At 40.1% G+C, this 21,965-nt stretch overlaps 1 protein-coding gene across 1 annotated transcript in view; it reads right to left on the bottom strand.

The window, feature by feature from the left end:
• Nucleotides 1-21,965, bottom strand: part of LVRN (laeverin) — a 117,462-nt gene that overhangs the window by 26,500 nt on the left and 68,997 nt on the right. Inside the window, exons 13-18 of the mRNA XM_075543086.1 lie at nt 20,219-20,274; nt 17,481-17,622; nt 15,546-15,640; nt 13,319-13,426; nt 12,289-12,456; nt 11,825-11,962 (exon numbers count right to left, since the gene is read on the bottom strand). Of these exons, the coding sequence (XP_075399201.1) occupies nt 11,825-11,962; nt 12,289-12,456; nt 13,319-13,426; nt 15,546-15,640; nt 17,481-17,622; nt 20,219-20,274 (707 nt within the window). The remainder of the gene's footprint in view (nt 1-11,824; nt 11,963-12,288; nt 12,457-13,318; nt 13,427-15,545; nt 15,641-17,480; nt 17,623-20,218; nt 20,275-21,965) is intronic.

Raw genomic sequence — 21,965 nt, 5'->3', positions numbered from 1 at the left:
ACCCTATACAATGGAGAGAAACTGCCCCACAGGATTCCTAGGCTGTAAATTACCATCAAAGCCAAATGCCACATCTTTCCCCACGGATTATCTAGTGGGTTTGAACCGCTAACCTTTTGGCTAGCCACTGAGCACTTTAACCATGGTGCAACCAGTGTTCTTCTATTAACATCCAGTAACTATTAAATCATGAGACCAGCTGAAACAGCCTTCTTTTTAGGTACCGTCCAGGTGGTTCTGACTCACAGTCACCTGATGTACACCAAAATAAAGCCCTGCTATTTGATAAAGAGCTCAGGCAAATCTGCAGGAGCCATCTTCATAGCTTCAGGATAATTTAAGAGATTTTGGATCTGTAAAGTCAGTCATTCCCAGAATCCTGTCAAAGTACACTGCAGAGACCCACGAGCTTCGGAACAGAGAGGAGGGGGGCCTTCCGGATGAGACTCCATTGGCCTAAACTTTGCTAAGGTTACTCTCCTAAGAACTGAGAGAAAGATTGAGAGGGTGGTAGACAGTTCTCCATAACATTCATCAAAAGAAAGAAAGGGACCCATCTAAAAGTAAAGTTTCTCATCTCTAGAATATTTTCATGTCTGCGCCGATCACTTTTTGTCAATGTAAGCACATTGATTTGATAAACAAAAAACAGTAGTAGAAATCAGAGGTTCTGGCCCAGAAATAATGTGTTAAACCAGATTGAGGTCTCTGGCGGTGGGGTTATGTATCTATAAAGCAGGCCTGGTGGAACTGGAGGACTGAGCTGCAGGATGGCTCCCTTCCCCGCCTGCACAGAGGCTGGTTCTACAGTGAATGGGAGGTTCCCCTTTGTTCTGCAGCACCCTAGGGTTCGGACTGGAGTGGCAAGGGGGAAGCAGCAGGGAGGAGCTGTATGTTAATAGAGAGGAAATGAGACATTAAGGCATTTTTAACCAAAAAAAAGGAAAAAGTGACCAAAACTCTTAGAACTTTAGAAGGAACCCCATTATTGGACCAACTAGAGGTCAGAATCATACAATTCATATTCTGAACACTAAAAATACATCTGAGAAATCCTGAAGTTCTTATTGTTCTTATAGGGAAAAATAGGACCACACAGATGAAGACACAATGAAAATTATTTCAGAAAAATCAAATCAAATTAGGGTGCCCTGTTTAATCCAGTGGGATTCATTTACAACTCTTTGAAAATGAGTGAGAAGGGGCCAGACATTAATGAAAAAGCAGAGGCCTTCTCTCCAAATGAATCGCAGCTTGATAAAGGAGCCTTTTGGGTAAAATGGTCATTTCCACAACAGTGCATAGTTTTCAGAAATCTTCCACAAGACTGGCTTTTCTGCTGAGGCTCCATAATCCGTCAGCAAGTATCAGAACATTGTGACTTCACAGGCAAAACCAGGTATATTTCCTAAGATCCAGACCTGGTGGCAAAGAATCAGTCCTCTTGGATCTGCCCTGATTCAAACACTGAAAACAGCCTTTAAAAGCGGGAGGGGGCTTCACCATCAAGAATGCTCCCAGCAGGAGGTCTCGATCAACTTCTTAGGGGTCTGCCAAGAAAATGATCCCAAATATTTCAGAAAAGAACCACTTGTCTTTCATGAGTCTGCTCACTCTTTCATTACAAGCCAAAATTTGGGTTGGGAGAGGCAGGTTATTTTAGGAGATGACTTTATTGGAAATTAACATGAGCAGAAATTTTGTGGAATCTTTCAGAGCTCATCTGCAACTTATGAGTCGCCTGAAGGACTCTCATAGGCAAGGATCAGAACAGCTTGCAAACTGCTAGTCCAAACATTTTGGGTTAATTTTTGGGGAATCTGAAATACTCTTTTCCCCTCACACCTTTCTTCTCAGACAAGAGACATAAAAGAAAAAGGAGGAAAAAAGTCTCTCTCCAACTCCTCCTCCCCAAACTCAGCTCCCAAACTAAGACTGAGCTTCCATGCTGTGCAGTGCAGTTGGAGCATAGCCTGTTTTCAATGTATGCAGTGTCAGTTGGCAGGCCTTTAGAACTCCCGCTGGCTGATCTCTTAAACACAGACCTAAGAGGCTTTTTAACAACAACCTTGAGAAGAGGTGGGGATGGGTGGGGAGAAGGGATATGGACGCAAGGCCTTAAGGAAAAGCTCACACAGGTGCACATACTCAAACACAGCCACTTTCCTTGCGACGAGATTCCCTAAGTCAATGATAACAGAAAGGATGAACCCACCACTTGCTGTCCTAGGCGGAAACCAAACCAACCCCTTTGAATACTTTAAAGTACCCACATTCTTAGACATCCATGTTCTAGACATATCTTCTATTCCAAAGGAGTAAACATATTTACAAAGAATGCCTTCTAACTTTATAATGTTTGTACCTGAACTATTAAACACATCCTTTCTGCTAATTCTTCAGTATGTTAGTACTTGTAGGACATAGATCTCCAGATTGTTAAGAATGTATTGTGTGTAATGTCCTAGAAAAACCCAACATCAAAAGGATGCTGTCTTATTTTTGCTTGTTAATGTATATTTTGCCCAGCAGAGCCAAACCCAAGCTCGTTGCTCAATAGGCTGTGAAACAGGCAGATTTGACCTTAAAAAATAAGGGATGTAAAAAATTGTAGGATGTAGAACCCAGAAATATCATAGCAATAAAATAAAAGACATTAACTGTATCTAGATCAATGTACTAATGGGCATTGTTTTGAATATTTTATTTTACCTTTCTTTCTATTTAGATGTTATTCTTAGAAGGCCCTTGTCGGGAGATAGTCTCAGGGGTTCCTTCAGGCTCTATCAGCCCAGTAAGTCCAGCCTTTATCAATCTGAGCTCAGTTCTACATTCTTTCCCATTCTAATTGGGACCTTCCTCTAAGAACGCTGTGCCCATGGTTAGTGGTGAGAGCTGGGTGCCAGTTCTGGTCTCTGGATGGAGGAATTTGCAGTTTATGTAACCTTTAGTCTTGTGGACAAATCACTTCCTTAACTCTATGATTTCCTCACTCTCCAACAGACAAAAAAAGAGACAAATACTTGTATCTGAGAGGTCACACAGACTTTTTAAGACCTTAGATAACACCAAGTTAGAATGTAGAACACTGGTAAACTATGTTGTACCAATAGACCCAATGACACAGTCCTCTCAGGTATTTGGATATGTCTAAGAACTTTTGATAAATATAATACATATGTACATACATATTTGTAAATATATGTATATTTCACATATAATAGAGCACATGGTGGGTACTTGTCTGTCAGTCTGTCATACTGTGATGGCTTGAGTGTTGGTATGATGCTCACAGCTATGTCACCGATATTTCAAATGCCAGGAGAGTCACCCAAACCGAATAAGCTATAGCAGAGCAGCCAGACTAAGATAGACTGTGAAGAAGAAATAGGATGTCCACTTGTGAGGAATTAGTCACTAAAAACCTTATGAATAGCATCAGAACATCCTCGGATACTCAGATACTTGAAATGAAGCAGAACCTTATCAGAGACATTTCCAGAAAATAAGCCCCTCAGTACAGAAGTCACTCAAAACGCGACTGAGAAAGAGCTGCCTTCTCAAAGTAGAGTTGACCACAGTGATGCAGATTAATTCAAGCCTGAAAGAGTAAAGTCTTTGGGACCTTTGCTGATGGCGCACAATTCAAAATAACAAGAAACAACTGCAAATACCATCGAGTAATTCAAACTTGGAATGTTTGAAATATGAATCTAGGAAAATTGGGAGTTGTCAAAAATGAAATGGAATACATAAAGATCGATGTTCTAGGCATTAGTGAGCTGAAATGAACTGGTAGTGGTCATTTTGAATCAGAATATCCTATGGTTTACGATGTAAGTGATGGCAGATTGAAGAGTAATGGTATTACATTCAACACCAAAAAGGACATTTCAAGATCTTTCTTGAAGTGCAATGCTGTCTAGGATACTATCTATCTGCACACAAGGAAATCCAGTCAATTCAACTATTATTCAAATTTAAACGCCAACCACTAAAGCTAGTGATGCAGCAATTTAAAGAATTCTACTAATGCTTATAGTCTGAAGTTGCTCAAGCATACAGGCAAGATGCATTGATAATTCCTTGTGATTGGAATGAAACGTTAGAAGCAAAGAAAAGGGAGTGGGAGTTGGAAAGTGTGCTCTTGGTGAAAGAAGCAAAGCTGGCGATCGCAGGACAACATTTTGTGAAGCCAACGATTCCTTCAACCCTTTTCCAGCAACACAAACAGCAGCTGTGCACATGGCCCTTTCCAGGAGAAATACACAGAAATCAAATGGACTCTACCTGTGGGAAAAGATGATGGAGAAGCTGGCTAGTCCCATCCAGAATCTCAAAGGTAGGAGTCCCACCCTGGTAAAACAGATGTTCAACCTGAACTCTGGGTGCTTCAAGGATATTTTTGGTTTTTTCCTTTTTGCTTTCACAAAGCACACAAACACACACACACACACACACGCACAAAACTATTCTCTTCTCATACACACACTCCCCACCCCACCCCCAGAACCCAGTACACCAGTCTGTGATCTGTGGCTCCCCCTCCCCCCAACAGCTCAGCAACTTGCCAGTGCTGGGATCTACCAGCTCCAACCTCCACCTGATTAGAAGCCCCTCTTCACCTCTGGCTTCCATTCCTACAGCTGACTTCCACACTGGCACCCTATGGTGGAGGGTGATAGCACAGCAGGGTACAGAATTCTGATGCTCCACTGTTTAGTGAGTGCCACTCCCTCCCCCAGAGCAGGGAAGCGGTGCACCCCCAAAACAAGGGTCCTCAGTAACACCCACCTGCTGCATTCTCCCTATATTATATAGCGGGTCAATAAGTGACTCCAGTAGATAACTATCTGTACTCTCCACCTACCCAACTACCGTCACTTCAAGATGCTGCTCTCCCCATTCTTAATGGGACACTCTTTCACATAAATTAACAAGTACTAACACATTGATAAAATCCCTATATTTCACCAGAAGACCATCTATAATTAATACTATCACTTAAGCTCTATTCTTAAGTCGCTATCTTCTATTCATGTTACCCACCCAACCCTAACACTCCTCCCTCACCTCCACATGATACAATTTCCAGCTCCTATCTGATCTTCCTCTTCTAACACAAAGAGCCAATCCCCCACAAACACACAACCTACTGTTCACCATTTACAGAACACTGCAGACCATCAATAGCTGGACCACTATGCCACACAAACAACAGTCAAAAGCAGTAACAACAATAAAAATAAAGATAAAGAAAAGTCAACAACTCAAGATTACCCAAACCCAGCAGAGAGCATAGAAAAAGAAGCACTTGAATTTCTAGAAAAAAAGAATGATGTTTAGGTCATACAAGAGATGTGGAGATCAAGCTTGAAAAGAAAGGAAGAAATTCAGATACTAAGAACCTCACACTCAAAAGAAACCCAGAAACTAAGAATGAAATAGCAGAAATTTAAAAATAGCACGGTACAATATCTGAGCCAATGAATAGAAGAAAAGAAAAACTGAAGGCACAAACTCAGACAACCATGCAAACTTCAACAAACGTGAGAAACCACCAAACAAAAAGCAAACGAATCTGAAGAAAGCACGAGGAAAAAATAATTTTCCTCACCTCCAACAATTAGAACAGAGTCAATAACATAAACCCTCCAACAGAAGAAAATAAATCATTAAAAATTAGAGCAGAAATAAATGAACCAGAAAATGGCAAAAATCAAGAAAGCAAGAATTTTTTTCTTTGAAAGGATCAACAAAATTGACATACTGCTAGCAAAATTAACAAAAGAAAAGATTAAACTGTTGAAAATATCTAGAAATAAGTGGCACCACCACAGATCCAAATGAAATAAAAATAATAATAATAACACAATGTGTTAGTCCAGGTAGACTAAAGAAACAAATCCAGGGAGACTCATAAGAGTTTCATTGTATAAGAGAGAACTTCATATCAAAGAAAAATTTTACATTAAGAAAACATCCCAGCATGGTTCAGATCAAGTCCCTAAGTCTGATATTAGCTCATATGTCCAATGCCAGTCTATAATTTCCCCTATAGACTCACACAGCCATGCAATGATGCTAAATGCAAGCAGATCACAGGCCATTGGGTGGAAAGCCTTGTGGATCCAGTGGTGGTGGAAGCATCTCAGCATTGGTGTGGGTCTCCATGTGGCTCCTCCAGCTCCAGGGCTCCACGTAGCTGGTCAGCAGGGATGTCTTGCAGGGAGAGAGTGTGCCTCCCCTTCAGTGAGTGGTTTATCTCCTTTATGTCTCCAAATGAGGTCATCAAATTGTGACCTGATTGACAGGCTAGACTCCACCCCTTCCTCAAGTTGACAGTAGATTATGTAACTGTGACATGCAGTATTACAAAAGACTGTATTCCAAAAAAACTGATAATGTAGATGATATGCACAGATATCTAGAAATATATCCTCTTCTAAAAATTAACACAGATGAACATTAAGAACTTGAACAGAGCCACAGCAAAAAAGAAGTTAAAAAAGTCATCCAGAAACTCACAACCACAAAAATCCCAGGAGCATATGGGTTCACAGGAGTATTCTACCAATAATTCAAATAAGAGCTGTGACCAATTCTATACAAACTATTCCAGAATGTAGAAAGGGACAGCAAATGCCCAAAGTCATTCTACAAAACCAGCATAACTCTGATACCTAAACCTGGTAAAGACTTCACAAAGATAGAAAAATACAGAACATAGATGCAAAAATCCTCAATACATTTCTGGCCAATAAATTCCAACAACATATAAAAGCATAATAGTAATAATACATTTTGACCAAGTGGGATTCATACCAGAGATATAAGGATAGTTCAATATTAAAAAATGTTTTAACAATTAATGTAATCCACCACATAAACAAGAAAAAGAATAAGACCCATATGATCATATCACTCAATGCAGAAAAATCATTAGCCAATATTCGACACCCATTCCTAACAAAAACACTCAAAAAGAATAAAAGGGATATTCCTCAACACAATAAAGGCCATGGATGAAAAACAAATAGACAATATCACATTCAATGGGAAAAATCTGAAAACATGTCCACTGGAAACAGAAACTCAGTAAGTATGTCCCTTATCAGCACCCTTATTCAACATTGTGCTGGAAGTCCTAACCAGATCCATATGACAATAAGAAATTAAGGGAGTACAATCGGACAAAGAAGAAGTGAAACTCTCACTATTTTCAGATGATATGATTTCATAGATAGAGATTTCCAACGTCGCCACAATAGAATTGTTGTAAACCCTTGAGGAATTTAGCAAAGTAACAGGATACAGGATCAACAAGCAGAAATTCATTGGACTCCTAGATACAAGTGATGCGTGTTTTGGAAAAGACGCCCAAACAATACCATTCACAATAGCCCGCCAAGGTTGAAATACCTAGGAATAAACCTAACCAAAGGAACAAAAGAGCTGTATGAGAAACCGCCAGGACATTCGGCAAATTGTCCGGCGAGACCAGACCCTGGAGAAGGACATCATGATTGGTAAGTGGAGGGGCAGCAAAGGAGGAAAGGCCTGGAGGAAATTATTGACACCGTGGCTGTAGCAATGGGCTGGGGCACAGGAACAGCTGTGAGGCTGAGGCAGGAGCATGCGGTGTTCCATTCTGCTGTGCGCAGGGCTGCGATGGGTCAGAGCTGACTAGAGGACACCTCACAGCAACAACACAGACAACTGGTTTTGACAAAGGCCCAGTAAACATTAAAAGGGGAAAGGGCGGTTCCCTCTCCACAAGTGGTGCTGGGACAATTGGATATCCATCTGTAGAAAAAGGAAACCAGACCCTTGGCTCACCCCACACTCAGAAGCAAATTCAAGGGAGGAGACCCAAATGCGACCAAAAACTATCAGCTTCATCAATGAGAAAACTGGGACAAATCTGAAGTCCCCAGCGCAGGGCATACATGGGCCACCAGATATAACAAAAGAAGCATACACCATGGAAGACAAAATAGATGACTGTGACCTATTAAAAGTAAAACACTGTGTACCTCAAAAGAGGTATTTTATCAAAAGAATAGAACAAGAACCCAAGAATTGGAAAAAAGATGTTTAGCAAAGACGTAACTAACAAAGGACAAATTACTAGAATCTAGAGAAAACTGCAAGTCTACAACAAGACATAAACCAAGAACAAATGACCCTCTTAAGAGGTGGGCAAAGGACCTGAATATACTGTTTACAATGGATGACACCTGGATGACTAACAAGCACGTTAAGAAATCCTCTTGTTCACCACCCATCTGGAAATGCAAGCTCAACTATCTAACACACCAACATCTGTGATCCAAGGATTGTAAAGTATATCATCTAAATCCGAAGGAGGGAATTGTATCAGAGCCTAAAATGTGAAATTCTTGTGTGCAGAAAGCTATGGATGAGAGTAGAAACTCAAAGTACATTTTCAGGATCTACACAGGGAATAAGCCTCTGGTGATTTCCCCTCCAACCATAATTGAGGAATGGGAATAACGTGGCTATCAGACAGAGAGTATTGGAGAGATGACTATAGTAGATTAATGGCAAATCTGACTTAAACAGATAAGACCTTATCAACCTGATCTCCCCTCTGATACACTTTGCACTTGATCTGATTTTCAGTATTTTCTGTGGGGGTTATTTGTTCATAAAGGGGTTTGTCTCTGTTGTATTTTGTCACTGGATAACATTCTTGGCTCTCTGTCATGTGTTTTTCTATGTGTTTTAGTATATAAAACCCAAGATAGGTGAAGCTGCAGAGAAAACCATGTGAATAAGGGATCCTGGTGGGGTCTAGAGGGCGTGGGGGAGAGTGGGACAAGAAGGAGCTGATTATCCAAGAGTTCGTGAAAAAACGGTTGGAAACTGGCTTGGGTAGCAATTGTACAACACTGCTTGACGTGATTGAATGGTACGATGTCTGGATTAGCTACTAGAAATGGTTTGGGGAAAAAAGGAAAGTATAAGTACATGTGGATGAAGCCTCCAGTGACTTCCTTCTGAGCGTAGATTAGGGGTGAGACTAGCAAGCTTACTGTCATGCAGAGTGCATTGGAAAGTGGATTATGGTAGATGAAGTTAGGTTAACATTTAACACCTTATCATGTGATCTCCCCTTTGGCCCCTTTTAAAGTTGATCTAGTTTTTAATATTTTCTACTTTTTTAAATTCAGATTTTTCTCTCTTTGTTTTGTTATTGTTGCTAGCATTTTTGTTCCATTATTTTTATATGTTTTTCTGCATATGAAATCCAGGGTGAGTGAATCTATAGAGACAGCAACCATATTAATGGTTTCTTCGGGTATGTGAGGGACATGGTGGGGAAATGAGGAGCTAATAACAAGGGTGACAAGATAGAAGAAAATGTTCTAAAATCGATTATGGTAATAATTATACAACTCTTCTGTTTTTATTTTAATAAATAATTGTATTGGGGGCTCTTACAGCTCTTGTAAGATCTGTTCACACATCCATTGTATCGAGCACATTTGTACATAGTTGCCATCATCCTTTTCAAAACACTCTCTTCCTGCTGGAGCCCTTGGTACCAGCTCCTCTTTTTTTCCCTTCCCTCCCTCACCCTCATAAACCCTTGATAAATTATAAACTATTATTATTGAATTGTATGATATGTGGATTATGTCCCAATAAAATTATTTTTTAAATTGCAACCTTCAGTATGGCTTACATTTAAATGTAAAGAAAACAGAAATCCTCACAACTGAAAAATAGGTAACATGATGAAAAATGGAGAAAAGATTAACGTCTAGGATTTTGTCTTGCTCAGATCCACAATTGATGCTCACGGAAAGAGCAGCCAAAAGGTCAAAGGACACGTAGCATTGTGTAAATCTGATGGCTAAGACCTCTTTAAAGTATTGAAAAAAGCAAGGAGGTTACATTGAGGACTAAGGTATGCCTGCATTTTCCATTGCCTCATGTGCACGTGAAAATCACATATTGAGTAAGGAAGAATCAATGCATTTGTATTACAGTGCTGGCGAAGCTTGTTGACAGTACAATGGACTCCCAACAGACCAAACATGTCTTGAAGCAGTAAGGCCAGAGTGCTCCTTAGAGACAAGGATGGAGAGACAGCCTCTCGCGTACTTTGGCCATTACCAGGAGAGACCTTGAGAAGGACCCAGGCTTGGTGAAGGCGCAGTGAGCAGTGAAAACGAGCAAGGCCCTCAAGGACATTTACTGACACAGGGGCTGCAACGATAGGCTCAAATGTAAAAATCATCTTGAGGATGGCACAGGACTGGGCAGCATCTCATTCTGTTGTACACAGGGTTGTTATGAGCCCAGACTAACTAGACCGCACTACACAACAACCTATACAAATGCCCGCAACTCTACCTATATATGTGTGTGCTCTTATAAACCATCTCACAACCATATCTCCCTATATAACCACCCATACATTTAGATTTTTATTACTACAGTTGCATAATTGTATATGTTAGAGCATATGTAATGCTGCAATCATCCTCAGCATGTGATCGAATAAAATTAGCCTCATTGGTGTCAGGGGGTTAGAGTGGGTGCAACATTCTCACTCAGTCCAGAGCTGATGTAAGAGGGGCTTCCTGGGGTATGGACTGCACTCAATTTACAAGAAATTAAAGAAAAAACAAGCAAGCAGAGGAGGATGGGGCCCTCATTCCATGAAGAAAAAAGACCCATGGTCTTTGAGCTGAGAACCTCCTAGTCTGAGGGCAAGATTGATACCGAGACCAATAGAGACCTTCAAGGAACACTGAGCCGACAGACATTGAAACGAGACACGAAATTCCCTCCAGAGCTGACACAGAGAGCAAGCCTTCCCCTGGAGCTAGTGCCGTGAAGCTTGACTTCTGACTTCCTAAAATGTGAGGGATACATTTCTGTTTGTTAACGCTATTGGTTGAAGCCATCCACTTGTGTTTCTATGATAGCAAGTCTAGATAGCTATAAGCAAATCCCATCCTCCCCACAACCTCTGCAGCTTTTGTTGTTGTTGTTTTTGATCAGTGCCATTTTTTTTTGCAAGTGTGAATGGTACCTCATCGTAGTTTTGACTTACAGCTCTCTAATGGCTAATATGGAAGACTGAAGAAGAATTAAGGCATTTGAATTACAGTTTTGGTAAAGAATGGTGAAAATATCAAGGGCTGGAAAAAGAATAAACAATTTTTTTCATACAAGGAGTACAACCAGAATGCTCATTAGACGTTAGAATGGTGAGACTCCATCTTTGTCCATGTTTTCAGGAGAGGCCAGTCCTTGGGAAAACCATCATGCTTGGTAAAAGGGAAGGTCAGAGTAAAGAGGAAGCCCATCCTCATCAAGAAGATGGACGGGCACGGCGACTCCCACAATGGGCTCAAACCCAAGGACAATTATGAGGATGGCGCAGGACCAGGCAGCGGTCTGCTCAGAGTCAAACCACTCCACCTGACAACATACAACGGCAAATGGTTGCGAGCAATTTTCAGCATTGTTCTTTCTCAAAGATGTACTGACGTGCTCCACAAAATAAATAAATGTGTGCCGGACACTTATACAAAAGCAATGTGACTTTCTCTGATCTCCTCCGTGGGGACAGTGCAGAACCTCAGATAAATAAGCAAAACCAGGCAACTCGATTTTCCCGCAAAAGCGACCTTGTCTCCTTCACATAGGCGGATGGCAGTGAGACTGAACGCACAAAAAATCACAGCTTTTCCAGTCAACACAAAGGACATTTGTGACCCACCCAGGTTAAAATGGAGCTTCCAATAACCTCAGTGGGACAGGGCTTTAGTTTCCTTCTTACCTTCCACTCACAGCTCGCCAATTGTTGACTAAAAAGTCCTTTGCCACGTATTGGCCCACTTCAGAGGATGCCACGACTTCAATAATATTTGTGTCGTTTACATTGAGAGATGCTGTACTGGTGGCATATTCCATGTATCTGCAAGAGTATATTTAAAATAGTTTGTGTAAATTCAATATAAGACTAATTTAAATAAATGGAATTAAGTCCCATATGTTTCTAAGCTAGTAATGCACAAATATGCATGTTTAAATTCTTATATGAATATGTTTCTATTTTTCTCCATTTGGTTTGTTAGCTACATTCCTGCCCCAGGGGCTTTCAAAGTAAGTTGATCAAGTTGGTATTAGATGCCCTCAAAATGGTTCCAAGTCATAGCAACCCTTTGTACCACAGAGAAACATTGCCCACACCTGCGCCATCCTCCCAATGATTGTGAGCGGTGAAACAACGACCGTAAGCACCTGGTAAGGATCCATGGGTCTTTACTGCAGCTCAGAGCATAAACGAGATGAAGCCTTTTGTCTTCGTTTGTTTCATTGGTGTAGATACTGAACAAAAAGTCCCATTCTTGATCATTTCCCAGGGCAATTCCATAACATAAGATCACACTTCTAATTGGATAAGGTATTCTGAAAGGTATAACATGCGATGAAACCTCTCATGGTAGTAAAGTTATATAGTTATGCATGCTGTTATGTATTTAAAAGTGTAAAAATTACTTGAGATCTCTGATACAAAGATCAAAAGTGGGTCAACCAGAGGAACTATAATTAGCATAATAAATTAATTTAGAAACTAAGGAGGTTTCTAAAGGAGAAGTAAATTAGAATTCTCTAAATACTGCATAGGGATAATTCAATTTGGTCTTATATCTCTTTTCATTTCTTTTTTCTTAAACATTTTATTAGGGACTCATACAACTCTTATCACAATCCATACAAACATCAATTGTATAAAGCACATCTGTACATTCTTTGCACTCATCATTTTCAAAGCATTTGCTCTCCACTTAAGCCCTTTGCCTCAAGTCCTCTTTTTTTCCCCTCCCTCCCCGCTCCCCGCTCCCTCACTCTTTTCATTTCTTAAGGGTCCATTGGAGAGGATACATTAACGATAATCAAAATAACAGAATCCAGGAGGAATACAGACTCAGAGAGAATGAGACATGTTCTGATGACCGTAGATATCGAGCAATCATAAAAATTATGAAGAGTGACCTATGTAAGGTTAGACAAACACCAAGAGCTAAAATAGGTGCTTACTGGAAAGTGCACTGACAAAGGAAAGTCCTGGTGTGGACCCACTGTGTGTACACTAACCTTCCATTGCTATGCACAGATCTTTATCAGATTAAAAAAAAACCAAGTTCTTTGAAAAGAATAGTAGGAAAGAGTAGTGAAAGCAAACTGATTAGTTCCAGAGTGAGAACATTACAAATTGTTGATGCTGAAATAGGACAGAAAAAAAAGAGAGTTATAATATTACTCTTACTCATACTCTGGATGGCTCATCCATTTCCTGAAGAGCTCCCTTGACAGCTGTAGACAATCTTCAAGGCCCAGCCAACATGCAGTTCCAAACAGTTTTTCCAGGGATAATCTTGAAGAAAAAAGAAAAAGTCAAGCACAGTTTTTTTGCATTGCTACATTTATTTTCGACTGTGTTTAATAAGGATCGGTATTTTAAAACATCCTCCGGTGATATCAGGATTTCTTTAAAAATCGCTCTTTTGGATAGCAAACATACTTAAGATTCATAGAAATATTTGCTAAGAGGTTCTGGGGCGCCCCAAAGCTCCTAAGTCTGGTATTTTTTGAATGTTAGAAATAAATTACTGCCATCCTTCATCCCTCTCAAACACATGTGGGTGTATACACACGCTACATCTGGGGTCAATCTATTTTCCTTCCCTTTTTAAAATAATTGCCTGAAGGATTAAAACAAGTGACTTTGGAGAAAACGATACAATGCGCTTAAAAATTAAAATCCTCTCCAAAAATAAAGGAGAAGGAAGAGCTTATTTCTTCTTCCAACAAAGTGCTTTTCCCTACGGAATCCTCCCTTTTTCCTTTCCTCTTTCTGCCTGTTAGGTTTGTGTTCAGAAAAAAGAGAGGGGGAACTTTTATTTTAATTCTTTTGTTTATATTTATAGCTGAGTAAGGACTTAGGCTGTGGCTCACAACAAAAGAAGTTTAAAAGAATACAACCAAGCCATAAAGAGTCCAGGTGGCTGGTGATTGCATTAGAGGTTCTATATCCAAATTGGGGTTCACAGATAAAGAAACCCAACCTCCCCACAGGAAAGGGCAAGAGCAGACTCTCCATCGGTGCACCCTCCAGCTCCAACCTCGCCTGGCTCAGAGCTTGCGCAGAAGTGAGATGTCCAGTATAGGGAGCCTCTTATCTTTCTGGGCATTCATTTACAAATTCACTTTCCTCACTCCTCCCAACCCCAAGCTGGCTGCAACACGAGGAAGTGCTGTGGCCGTGCCAACCAAATCCCCAATTTTGCTACAGAAAAGGACTGATCCCAGGATGCTACAAACCAAAAGGAAGCCACTTGGATCCAATTAACTAAGGTCTAGGAAATGGCTGGTTAAAAATGCAAATTATATAATTTTGAGCACATTTTCCCTTTCCAATCATTGATACAACTTGCCTCCCCTCTCTTAATTCTAGCTAATCCTGTGTCTTCCCCCTGTTTGTTCACTTAACTCTGTTTCCTCCCAAGCACTGGAAAAAAAAAAGTCATATGCCCTAGCACTAAAATATCTTGAACGAGAACAACCACATTTTGGGTATCTGCATTTCTGGTTTGGTTTATTTAATTCGAGTTTTGTGCTGAGCAGAGAGAATTTGTCGATGTGAAGTCTTAGACTGTTGTTGGCTACAAGCCCCCTGCTATACCTAGAAAGCGGGCCTACAACAGGTAGCCCGGGGCATAGAGATGCCAGCCCTACCACCAGGTCCACTTGGTCATTACCTTACCTCCCGAGCATCAAGAAAGTGTCCTAGCAACCTTCATCAAACCAGTTATCTGAGAACCATCTGCAAAATTGACTCAGATTCACTAAAATATAGCTGGCATGATTCACTGCTAGCCTTCCCCATCTTATCTGCATAAGGATAAAACTTGTATTATCAATTATGTACTATATGGGCTTCTGTCCCCTGTGGTCTTCCCTGACACCTGATTCATTATTATATGCTGGCTTTGTTAGGCACAAGGAGCCTTGACATCGTGGGTTATGGCTTGGGCTGCTAACCACTGGTCAGCAGTTCAAAACCACTAGCTGCTCCATGGGAGAAAGATGAGTCTTTCTAGTCCCTTGGAGATGTACAGCCTGGGAAGCCCACAGAGGCAGTTGTACTGTGTCCTCAAGGGTTGCTATGAGTAGAGTGACTCCACGGCCGTGAGTTGTTAAGTTGTCGAGCACATTCCTTTCATCATTAGTAGAAGGCACATAGCACTCCATCAGTAGCCTCAGTCGAAAAATCGAGGTATAAACCTATTTGCGTATGCATATGTGTCTCTGCAGGTAAACTATGATTTACTGTTAGGATGAATGTGGCCTACCAATCCCAGAGTTCCTGTTCTCAAACAGCATACCACATACCTCAATGGATCATTGTATTAAGACTTTAGTTTGTGAGTCTGCAAAGCTATCTATTCATGTGAATCATTTTATTCAGTTGTCACTACTTGAAAAATACTTACATTGCTAAATAGTCCCCGTGCAGTGCTGCTGGGTTTTCACGAATAATAGCTGCATAAGTCGTCCATATTAAGTGAAGTCTCTTTAATAGATATCTCTATAAACAGTAAACAAAGAATGCTGTTATTTCTGGCTCACAACACTGAATTCCACCTGTATTTTCTCTCCATCTGAAAGGGCAGTAATGGAGAGTGGCAGTTGCTGATGCAGAAACCATCTTTATTTATTAGTAAATGTGTGACTGATTTCCTTTTGAATCTCTCTAAATTTAGTTCTCTCGCGTAAAATAAGGTTTAAAATAATACCAATATTATTGGATGATTGTGAGAATTAAGCAAGATAAGTATGTTAGCCTCTTCACACCCAGCCTGTCACATAGTAAGAGCTTCATAAATATTAGCTATTACAGGTAGTCCCCAACTTATAATGTATTTGAGTCATGACAAAGCATGCTTGATTGTTCTTTGTGTGTGTGTATGTTACAGCATGTAATTTGCCAATGTTATCATTCCCATGCCAACCATCAAAGACAAATAAATATCAGATTTGTAAATAAATAAAAGCAATAATAATGAAAAATAATTTTAAAAAGAAGCATTTAACTTACATCAGAATTGACTTATGAAGTCATGAGAATGGAACCTCATCATATCTATATTATCACTTAATATCACCCCAAACATTTCAAATGTTTTCAAAATAAAAGGAGAGAACAAAAATATTAAGCTATCTAAGAAATTTCGTGATACAGTCATATACCTGCAAAAAAATAATTGATTTATGCCTTGAATTCAAGCACTCACTTTGAAGCCTATTGGATAAAATTATAAGTCTGAAATCGATGTTCTTTAATTTAGCTACCAACTGAGAAATAATAAGTTTATAAAAGTTATACCTTTACCAATACATCTCTTAGAGAGCACACTAAATGCTATTTATTGAAATTCCTTTAAAAACACTATTATTTCTTACTTCTTTAGCCACATCCCCAAACTTGTTGCCATCCAGTCGACTCCAATACAGAGCTACCACCTGGGACACATCAGAATTCTCTGCAGGGTCCGAGGTTGCCTCAGACTGCCTCATCTTTTCCCCACTGAGCCGCCGCTGGGTTTGAACTTCCAACGTTGCAGTTAGCAGCTCTATGCTTACGTATCGTGCCACTAGAGATTCAGAACCAGCCATAAGAACCACCCCAATTCCAAAAAGATTTAATGTCACCTTTTATTTGTAACCATCCATACTCAACTAAATTTGATTAACACTTTGGATATAAGAAAAGAACTCTCTAGCGCTCTAAAATATTTGTCCCTTGACCTTCCGACTGACTTTGAAACTCACCTGGAATCATACTTCATAGACATTCAGGTCGGTCGGCGGTCTCTAACAGCCACAGGGCTTGCTTCCTAGTTCTTCTTTGATTTTACTTTTCTCATGCTTACGATTTAAAACCTAAAAGTGGTACTTCCTTTCTTTGATAATTTTTTCAGTGACAGCAGTATATAATTTCCTCATTCATTAATTCTAATTTCATGCTGATGAAACTAGAACAATGTTACAAGCAGCTTGAAAACTGCTGCTTTTCCTGGAATCTACCTCTCGGGTTTTAAGTGCCATTCCTCATCATCAGGATATTCTGATTATGAACACAAGGTTATCAAGCAGTGTTCTGTTTATCGAACCACCTCTTGAGGAAACAAGTGCTGATAGGCACTATCCTTTTCTGCTTCTGGTTTCACAGGCTCACTGACATTTCACCTGGAAAGAAGCGCTCTCTTCTGAACTTCCCACCTAGTCAGCTCCTGTACCAGGCCTGTGAAAAACTGTTAATTCAATACTGAAGAGGGACATATGACTTCGATGGAGTCTTACAGGTGCCGGCTAGAATGTGGAAAGAAGACAAGACTTTTAAAATTCACATAGCAGAATGGAATTACCTTCAAAAATGGGTAGAGATCATAGTTTTCCAGCTCCATGGTTACCAGGCTTGTTAAGACTACGTGCCATACTATGATTTCATCTTCTTCTGCGAGGTACTTGGTTAAATCAAGTGCTGTTTCAACCTCAATATAATTGTTTCTGTTTGGTATAAATACACACACTCAAAAAATCTCCACTAGCTAAATTATTTGCATACTCTCCAAATTTATTCCGTTCTGCAATGTCTAATTTTAATCAAAGTATATGAATCGAGCAGGAAGATAGAGGGTAAAATTACCATCTTATTAGAAAGCTGGAAACCAATGTTGACAGGCTTTGTATTTCAGTGTGGTATATTGAAATACCGAAATTATTGGAGGCTATAGAAAATCCGAGACAAACGTTGGACAGATTATTGTGAATTCATACACTTGTACATTGATTATGTATCTTTACGATAATAACTTTCACTAACCAGTGTTAATTAGGGTGAATCTTTTTTCTTATAATGCTCTGCTAGCTACAAACTAAGACTTATGGCCCTAGACTTGTCTATCGTTGAGAAACTTATTATTTCAATGAGATTTACGCATAAGAATCTATTAGTAAATAACCAGAAAAGGCAAAGATACTACAAAGTAGCCAAAAAAGGAAGCACTCTGTGTGATGAGGGAGCCTGAGCTTCATTGAAAGGAACTTGTGAAGAGCAACAAAGGATAGGCAGGACTGAAACAGGGAGAAAGGCAAGGTAGACTGGACAAACAGAATAATGGACTGGAATGAATGATGGACAGACCATGTAAGTAAGATAACGGTTTTATTTTTCGTATAAGCGAGAGGTGAAGGCTAATAAATAAGGTGGGTCAAAACTGTGGGGAGGCTTAACTATTAGGTTAAATGGTTTAAGTTTAGTGGAGTGTACTCTGGGTATTTACATAAATCCCAAAACTACAATTATTACCTCTCTCTATTTTGAGGAAAGAAGGCTGATGGAAATTGACACATGGAAACAATCTGTCCAATGGACCAGGTGGACGTGAGTTTCCAAGACGCTGAAACCAAAAGAATTAGATGGTGCCCAGCTACCATGACCAACTACTCTGAACGGGAAAACAGTGAATGTCCTAGATAGAGTAGGAGAAAAAGTGTGGGACAAAACCCCAAATTTCAAAAAGGCCAGGCTCACTAGTTGGATAGAAACTGATAGAACCCCTGAGACCGTGGCCTGTAGTCACCCTTCCGATCTGGAACTGAACTCACCTCCGTCGATCAAAATGCAGGCAAACAATAGGCAGCTATATCAGGGGGGCAGTACATGAATGAGGTAGATGGCAACTTAATCCACCACTAGAGGCCAGGAGGGGAGCATTTGCCCGAGACACAGTTCAGAAGGGTTAGGCGAGGAGTACGAGGTAGTCAGTAAAGAGGGGTAGTGGGATGAATGGGCTGCATTGAAGGGGTGGCAGTGAATGCGTTGAAGAAAATGTATGAATTGTTGAAGGTAAAACTGAGTCTGCTCTATAAACCTTCATCCAATTCACAATAAAATTTTAAATGAATAAATATTTATTTATACAAAAATTCCAAAGAAATAAAGATTGGTAGATTATGCGATAGGCCAGCTTGGGTTGATGTGTGAATCAGTGGGGCTGTGGGCTGTGGTGAAATTCCAAACGCGTTACCAAGAGTGGGCGGATCAGACGCGGTGACTGGATGAGCACAAGGGAGAAAGCGAGAGGAGTCAAGTGCACCGCTGAAGCGCCAAGTTGCATTGTTGGGAAAGTAATGATGCCTTTGACAAAGAGAGCGATACTGACAGCAGGAGCAGGTTAGGAAGAGACAAACGGTCAAGATAAAACCACAGGGAAAACTGGCCAGGAAGAGACATGTAGAGATGTCGATTTAGAAATCATCAGCATATCCTTCTAGAAATACTTCCCGAATTACTTTTGTCTGCTGGGCCCTGCACAGGCACGTAATCAAGTGGCCGGTGACGCCATAAGAATGACCGAATTGTTCACTGGAAAAAGTGAGAGAGACAAATAAACCTGGCTGATCTTGACGATGTTCACCGAAGCTGGAAGAGAAGGAATCAGAGACAGGAAGAGAAGCAAGAGAAGCAGCAAGCTATGTGAGTCTTGGGAAACCCAAGCAGAAGTTTTTAGGAGGATGTAATCCATGGTGTCAAAAGTCTTGGAAAGCCTAGGGAGGAACTCAGCATAGTAGTAGGTGAGCAAATGTGCACAGAGGGAATCAATAGTGAAAATGAAGGGTAAAGCAAGCAGATATTTAAGAGCGACGATAAGCCGGAGAAAGGGAGGATATACTGGCATATGTATATGTGATTCATATGTATATGTGATTCATTACATATGCTTACATAATTTTTACTGCTGGAATACTTCAACTCTGAACAGACTCATTTATAAGGCTAAATGTTTGGCAGCATAGCTTATATCAAATGAATCTAGCATAAACAAAACTAATTAATTTTACAATATATTAAAATTCACACATCAAATATCATTAAAACTATAGCCATAACCTCTGGGTAACACAAATCACTTTTAAATCTTTAATTGATAGCCTATTTATTTCCAGGAACTCTTTTTGTTACCAAATGCAGGTCTAATCATAAAATTTGTTCCTCATCTTGGTAAGTTAGGATTTATAGATACACTAAAGAATCAAGTTTATAGTGATGAAGCTATAATTTCTATAACATCCTCAAAAACAGAGAAGAAAATATACTCACTTAGATAAAGCAAAGGCATCATCCATTAACTGCAGCCTGTGAATAATGGGAATAGCCTGCAAAATTCAATCCAAATATATTCAGGAAATGATGAGACCACTGTTTAATAAACATATAATTTTAAAATAATAAAAACATTTAAAGGTCTTTGTTATTTATGAAATATTTTCTTGTGAGTTATCTCAACTGCAGAGAAATGATAATTACCAAGAAGCATCTCCATCATTTATTTATTATACATCTGATTTTGATAACTGAGTCCCCTGGACATCAATCTATAAGACTTAAATATGGCAAACAATTTTGCCAAGTCATTCCCAACATGAAAAATCAAATTCTGAAAGGACTCTTTAAATCAAAGCAATTACATTTAATTGTATCACAATATTCAAACTCTCCTCAGCAGACTTTTTGGCATAGTCCTTCACAGCAAGCCCGCTGCTGTTGCGTTTATTTTAGTTCATAGCATGTGCTGGCGTAGAACTGCCCCACAGGGCTTTGTTGGCTGGAGTCTTTACAGAAACAGCGCGCTGGGCCTCTCTTCCACAGCACCACTGGAAGGAAAGCCAAACTTACTGCCATGGAGCTGACAGGTTGTTTTGAACTGCTAACCTGACTGGTGGCAGCCCAACGAGTAACCACTAAGCCATCAGGGTATGGCCACACGAGATGGGTTCAAACTCCCAGCCTTCGGTTAAGCAGACAATTTCAAACTGCTTATGCTGCTCGAGGACTTTAGAAGTCGACTGCTATTCCAACTCACAGAACTGCCCAGTAGTTTTCCCAAGTTGTAACCTCCATGGAAGCAGACTCCCCTGCCTTTCTCCCACCAACTCCTAGGTTAGGAATCAACTATTGTTCTACCACAGGGGTCCTCACACTTTTAAAACAGGAGGGCAGTTCACTGTCCCTCAGACCCGTTGGAGGGCCGGAGTATAGTTTTTTAAAAAAACTATGAACAAATTCCTATGCACACTGCACGTTATCTTATTTTGAGGTTAAAAAAAACCAAACGGGGCAAAAACACCCGGTGGGCCGGATAAATGTCCTTGCCGGGCCGCATGTGGCCCACGGGCAGTAGTTTGAGGACGCCTGTTCTACCAGAATTCCTTTAGTCGATTTTAAGTACATATTATTTAGCACTAATTTGGCAACACTGATAGGTTTACCAGCTTGGTACAATGCTGTCAAGATGGCCCTTTATTTCCACCAAAGTGCGGGAGCTATTTGTCCATCTACTTCTTCAGGCCTCTGTTTGACCTCCTGGGCATTGCCAGCCCACAAAGCATTTTGATTTTAGGTTCAGTCCCCTGGGGCACCCAAAGCTCTTAGCTCTTCCTTGACCACATCCCAGCGCTCCCGTATTGGAGGACAGACATTTATCTCCACCACACACTTCTGAGCAGCTGAGCCACCAGGCTCCTTTCTTCCCTTGATAATTGTCTCGTTTTCTTTTTTCCTAGCAGTAATGTTTTCTAGAATAAGATAAATAATGAAAATTTGATTTTACGTGTTCACCAGAGCATGCTGTAGAAATAATTTACCCCATTTTTTCAGTAAGTAAATCTACAATCCTGAGCAATCAACTTATGGTCAGGACTTTGTGACTCCATAGCTTAGACTGCCCTTAAGAAATAATAAATCTAATCACTCTGAAAAAGATTTGAAAATAAAATATCATTATAAATGTGACTGTAGTGTGTCAGGCTTCCGTTCAACATTATTAAATCTTCACAATAACCCTTTA

This window comes from Tenrec ecaudatus, chromosome 2 (genome assembly GCF_050624435.1).
Source record: "Tenrec ecaudatus isolate mTenEca1 chromosome 2, mTenEca1.hap1, whole genome shotgun sequence".
NCBI lineage: Eukaryota > Metazoa > Chordata > Mammalia > Afrosoricida > Tenrecidae > Tenrec > Tenrec ecaudatus.
Note: the sequence above shows the minus strand (reverse complement) of the source record. Positions and strands in the feature narration are given on the sequence as shown.